This window comes from Papilio xuthus, unplaced genomic scaffold, assembly GCF_000836235.2.
Source record: "Papilio xuthus unplaced genomic scaffold, Pxut_1.1 DF825783.1, whole genome shotgun sequence".
Taxonomy (NCBI): domain Eukaryota; kingdom Metazoa; phylum Arthropoda; class Insecta; order Lepidoptera; family Papilionidae; genus Papilio; species Papilio xuthus.
The window spans coordinates 3,855,180-3,861,427 of NW_013532866.1; the positions used below are offsets into that span (position 1 = coordinate 3,855,180).

At 30.8% G+C, this 6,248-nt stretch overlaps 1 protein-coding gene and 1 long non-coding RNA gene across 2 annotated transcripts; both read right to left on the reverse strand.

The window, feature by feature from the left end:
- Window positions 1-1,784: 1,784 nt before the first annotated feature.
- On the reverse strand, window positions 1,785-3,544 carry LOC106125713 (uncharacterized). The gene is made up of 2 exons (XR_001228278.1): window positions 3,205-3,544; window positions 1,785-2,808 (listed from the first exon to the last, which is right to left on the reverse strand). It is a non-coding gene; the product is annotated as an uncharacterized LOC106125713 (long non-coding RNA).
- Window positions 3,545-4,095: 551 nt separating this feature from the next.
- On the reverse strand, window positions 4,096-4,974 carry LOC106125670 (spherulin-2A). The gene has a single exon (XM_013322949.1). It carries the CDS (start codon window positions 4,972-4,974, stop codon window positions 4,096-4,098), a length of 879 nt encoding a protein of 292 aa, XP_013178403.1.
- Between the last annotated feature and the right edge of the window lie 1,274 nt (window positions 4,975-6,248).

A 6,248-nucleotide genomic window follows, 5' to 3' on the forward strand; every position in this document is an offset into this window, starting at 1 on the left:
CCATGCATCCTCTCATCCGGAACGTCCACTTCCACTTTCCATCCTTTCCTTATAAGAAAAAGGGTGGGAAGGGAAAGAGGAATTAAATTATGATAGCTCACTAGCGCCCCTCACATGTACCAATACGACTTAGGGACCTTCAAGAAGCGAGCATACCATTTCCTTAAAGGCTGACAACGCATCCGCAGTTCCTCTGGTGTTGCTGATGTCCATGGGTGTCGTTGATCATCTCGGTGTTCCCGCTGCTCGTTTGAACCGTTCTCTTATAAAAAAATGTTTTTCAAACTAAGAAAATTATGGAATTCATGATATACGCGACTAGTGGAAATGGAGTCTAAGGTTTTAATCAAATTTATACTGTCATTTGAGTTTTAACTTAATTTTTTTTTTAATATTGTTATAATTTTAGTAAATGCTAAATTTCTATTAAATTGAACTTTGTATTTACGTATGAATTAGCGATTTCTTTTTGTTATATATAATATTTTTTAATCTCGAATATTCCCTATTTCCCTGTTAGAAGTTTTATATACTCTTCTATACGTTGTTTCAAATGAAAATAAAAACTTTGTAAATAAAAACATCAATACGTGGCCGCAATTAATACATTATTTTATTTTACCGAAAAAAAAATAGGGATATTAAAGAATAATTCATCATCATCATCATCAGCTCACTATACATCCCCACCGAGCGGCTCAGAGCCTACCCTAAGTTAAGGGTGATTAGGCCATAATCAACCACGCTGGCCAATTGCGGGTTGCTTGACTTCACACATATCTTTGAATTTCTTCTCAGATATGTGCAGGTTGCATCACGATGTTTTCCTTCACCGTAAGAACGTCGGATAAATGTACATATGTAAATCGGAAATCGTAAAACACATTGGTACATGGCGGGATTCGTACCCAGGACCTGCAGATTGCAAGTCAAGTGCTTGACCACTGAGCCACCGACGCTCTGCTTAAAGAATAATTGCTTATGGTTAATCATTGAAGACAATCCTATAAGATTCCCGTATGCATCAGCTTCCTTCCAGTTCAAGTCCCGTTAAAATCCAACCGTTCCGGAGATTATCCTGAACAAACGCAGCCTTGCGGAAATATAGACAGAATAAAAAAAATGCTTTTCATTATTAGCAACTTTACTCATGTGTACTAAAAATGTTTTTTTTTTATATAATAATGTTAGGAAGAAAATCCGATACAGTGCAGGTGTACTGATAACACTAGCCTTACTAAAATGTCAACGTTTATGTCCCCTCACTAATCATTCTGACACTTGACTTTGTAACGAAAGCGCGCCATTCGCGACAAACGATTCTAACTAATCTTATATATAAAATTTTCGTGTCACAATTTTCGTTCCCATACTCCTCCGAAACGGCTTGACCGATTCTCATGAAATTTTGTGATCATATTGAGTAGGTCTGAGAATCGGTCAACATCTATTTCTAATCCCGCGTGGATGGAGTCGCGGGCGATAGCTAGTACTGTCTAAAAATACATATATAAACTCCAATTTTGTTAATATATATAGATTATCCTTTTAACGAGAACATGAGAATCTTTTTTTACAAATTATAAACTAAAATTATGCAGTTTTAAAGTTTACGTTTCATTTGGAACATTGTATACTTGTGTAAATTATATATACGATATTAAAGTTCCTTTTTAAATGTATTTCAATACAATTGAATAAATTGTAACTAACTGTCTGTTACGATCATAGGGGGCGGTCAAAAATTACGTGAGGTGTTTAAGGGGAGGGGATCGAGTCAAATATCACGCAAACAGAAAAAAAAATTACTATTTTGATCCATTTAGTCGTATAATACGTAAGAAACTCACATTTTGATTAATCTCACATGAGATTGGGGGATGGGGGAGGGAGTTGGAATAAAATCTCACATCTCACACGTAAATGGACAGGCCCATATGATTTTTTTTTCTATAATTTATTGTAAAATTAACAGCAATTAGTATAGTAATAATTTAAAGTGGATTTCCACTGCAAATATACAAAAATTTACTTTTTCATTATCTTAGAAAAAATGAGATAACATTTATGTAAAATTTTTTCTTTGGCATATTTTTTTCTGCAGTGGAAATGCACTTTAAAATTCACATTTAAGGTTAAATTCAATTGTCATATCTATATAGGAATTAAAATCTAATAGTAATAAAGTACAATAGCCGTAAACTAGCCTTTTCCCTTGACTTCGTAGCTAAAAAACAAAATAATTTTGTACAAAAATTATCTATTGCCAAACCACCATTAAGTTGCCGTCGCCTTTGATTTTTAATAATAAATCTACACTAAGGGAAGACTTAAGTACTGATTTTAACAATTAAAATTAACATATTGTAGAAATTACACATTAATCATTTTTGTTTCGTATAAAGTTTAATTTGTGTTCTAATGTCTAGACGAACGTGTTTGAATTCAAACTATTAATGCACACAAAAATGCTTTTATTCGATGTTAAATAATTATATCAAAACTACATGTATTTACAAAATATAATAATAATATCCTTTACTTTATTTCGTTGGTAATTCGTAAAATTCCCGCGTTATTCTTTTTTCCACTGACCTCTATAAATGGATAGGCAATTGCTAGACATTGACAGCTTTTTATTCGTTCCGAATTGAACGAGCTTGTTGATGTTACGTCATCTATATTATTAGTTCCAATTTACACCACCGCTACAAAGTGCTACTATCAGCGCCAAAATGACCAAAATCAAATAGGCACAAAATGCTATTCTTATAGCCAGTCCATTTATAGATCAATATTTTCACTTACCTTTTTTTTATATCATAAGGTGGCAAACGAGCGAGCGGCCACCTAAAATAGCTGAAATAGCGAAGTGACTGTTGCCCATAGACATATGCAATTGCATATGCGTTGCCTACCTTTAATCAACGGAGAAGAGGATGCACAGAAAGAAAATATTTTCCCTTTCCATGCATCCTCTCATCCGGAAAGTCCAATTCCACTTCCCATCCTTTACTTATAAGAAAAAGAGTGGGAAGGGAAAGAGGACTAAATTAGGCCTCCGGGACGCACACTCATCAGACGAAACGCGGAATTGCTTCCACTTCACGTCTGTCTTCTGTGTGGTCGTGGTATTTCACCGGGCGAGCCGGGACAATTCGTGCGAAGATGTTAAAGCTCGCTCTACCACTGTTGAACCATCACCTTTTTCCATAATTAAAAAGTTAAAGGTTCTTAGTGGCCAGTACGCTACCTTTGGCAGAATGTTTAATTCTGTACTCAACGTATAGTGTAAAAGAGGTTATGAGTAACGGAGGGAATTCAAATATGACAGCTGATAGAAATGTATGAAAGAGGATGTAATATGTCGACTTATAAAAAAGGTAGGCAAATTAAATTAATGCATATAATTTGTATATTAATAATGTTTAATTTTTTAAAAATCTATGCTTTTTTATAACTATTTTACTCCACAATTTACGTGTAGGAACCAATTATTTATATTTTTTTTTAGTATTTGTTATGTTTATTTGTTAAATGTACACTGACGTGCATTACATTTTTTAACAATTATTAAATATTTTTCGAAGCGCACATTTAAAATACATATCGAAATTCCGTGTTTTTTTTTTTTTAATACAGATATTTTTAAGCATCCATATATATTGGAATAATACTTTTTTTTAATTTTACTTTTAATAATTTAGTAGATTTCTGCTTTTTTATACGTTTATAAGAAAGTTTTACATACAATTATTTTACTACATTAAATAGAATTGCTGTAATAAAAAAATAAACTTTGGTTAAGACTATAATATAATTTAGAAAATTTGTTAAAACTTTTGTACGTCAGTGTACTTTTTTTAGAAATTAAGATAAAAATAGATGTAACCAAATCACTCAATGGTTTTATTTATTTATGTGTATTACATAAGTATATAAGTGTATTTAATTATAAATGTCTCGTGTAAAAATAATTATAATAAAAACTCGTATGTTATAAGGCTTTTAAAAATAAGAAATGCGTGTTATATCAAATGTTGTTTTATTTAATCAAAGATACATTTTTAAATATTAATTTTAAATAGATAAACATTATAGAATTAAATCAGTCATTTTTTCACCTGTTTTCGTATCAAAAACTAAAAATTGAGGGTTTGTATAAATAGTCATTTCTATAGTTTCAGTTGACATAACCTCGTTCGAAAGATTATTGGTCGACATTAATTCGTCAACATCCAATGCCCAGTAATGATGGTCTTTGTAACCGTCCATATAATTCGTGGCAACGGATCCCGTTAAACTGGTCGTGTACTCCATTTCAATAGCCAAATTAAGCTCCATAGCTCGTAATTCAGTTGTCACAGATTGTCCGGGAAGTAATGTTAATTGCATATTATCAGAACCAAAAACAGTGGTAACGGATTTCTCTGTATTCAAGCCCCATAAAGAAGTGTAAGTTATGGTTTCGTTACCTAAATATATCGCGTAGTTTATCCCCTTGTTGATTGTTAGGTCGCCATCTTTTGTCCAAAAGGATGAAACAGTATTTTCTAGATGTTTCTTCAATCCGATATTAAATGTAGTCGGTTTTGTTTCTGTGTTAACGAAGTTTTTACTTATTATAGTTTTCATTTCGTTTGTTATGTTCAAAATTCTACCGTTTTTAGGTTTCATTGTTCGTTTAACTTCTTCCCAATTGTACGTTTTGTATAAATCGCCGAATGGCGTCGGACTACGTAAGAAGACATCGTTTGGTGTGTTTCCGAATAATTTTTGTGCACTCATTTTTAATGTATCTTCGTCTAAATGAAATGTTTTTTCTTCAATATCTGATATTACGTCTATATCGGATCCATTGAAATCGATTACAACAGTTTTCTCGATTCCGTCGTATAGGCCAAATATTTTGACATCTATTCTTGCGAGTGACAGCGCGGGAAAGAGCAACAGATAAGGTAGAAAGGACGCCATCTTGAATCTGAAAATTAGTCCCGTATTTAGTTTTAATTTTAGAAAGGCTATTTTATAAGGTTATAAATAAACTGATTGGAGATAAAAGTGACTGAAAATATGATGGAATAATTATTGTACTCTATTACAAAAAACTTCAAATAATTTTGGATTGATTTCCGAAGAACATTTTTTGAGGAAAGATTTTTAGCTGTTAATTAATACTATTTATTATATATAAAACATATATTTTGACGTTTATTTATACATATAAAGCGACAATCGTCTTAATCTTAATATCGATTAAGATCGATACGGACAAATAATCATGAGATCTTGTGTCCAGTTTCCAATAGTTATAACAAATATAAAATAGAAATATGATAATTAATTAAAAAAATTTAAATATCGGAAAATAAAATTAAAAAACACTTACATGCAACTGCCGTCAGAAGAAAAGAATATAATTTTCTAAGAAATACGACGATTTAAATATAATAATATTATGTCGAGTTTGCAATATTCTTGAACGTCGTGATTCTATGTTGCAGTAAATTTGAAATTAAGACTTTTACTAATTTATCACCATATCTATTTCTTTGTTAATATATTGTAGATTTTTTTTCTGTTACTCAAAAGTGTAATTTTTTTTAAATAAAAAAAAATATCTTTACGGTTTTTTTGTTTTGTTGAAGATTTTTTAGATCTAAATAAATTAATACTTGCAAAAAAAAATTTTATAACTTATACTTCATAATTCGCAGAAGAAGGGGTTAATTCACGTTTGATAAAGTTATAAATAAAAGCAATTTACTTTCTTAATATGTACACCATTTTGTTATTTTATTTTCATGAAAAATAATTATAATTTTTTATTCAAATTTATCGGTCAATTTCACGATCGTCTATTATATTTTTGTCTCAATCTAACGGGAACATACATAAATGCATTCTCAGCTAGAAACAACGAGGAAATAGAAACTAGGCAAAATACCTAAATAGATTTAAATCACATATTGTTTATATTAAAATCGTTCATGAATATGTATTTGTCGAATTAGACAAAAGTATAAGCAAATACTCGAATATTCCCTTTCCAGATTATTCTATTTATTCGGTAAAGGTTTTGAAAAATAAATTCAATAGTTTGCGTGTTTATTGTATTCGAAAATAGAGTCTTAATTTTATATTACTAACTGTTACCCGGGACGAGATGAAAAACTTAATTAGTACCTTAAGTTCTTCCAAGCTATGTTCTACATCTATGTTAAATTTCAGCGAGATTCGTTCTATAG

What these genes read in the sequence shown, in the direction of transcription:
- LOC106125670 (XM_013322949.1), bottom strand. Translation starts at nt 4,974, where the DNA reads ATGGCGTCCTTTCTACCTTATCTGTTGCTCTTTCCCGCGCTGTCACTC.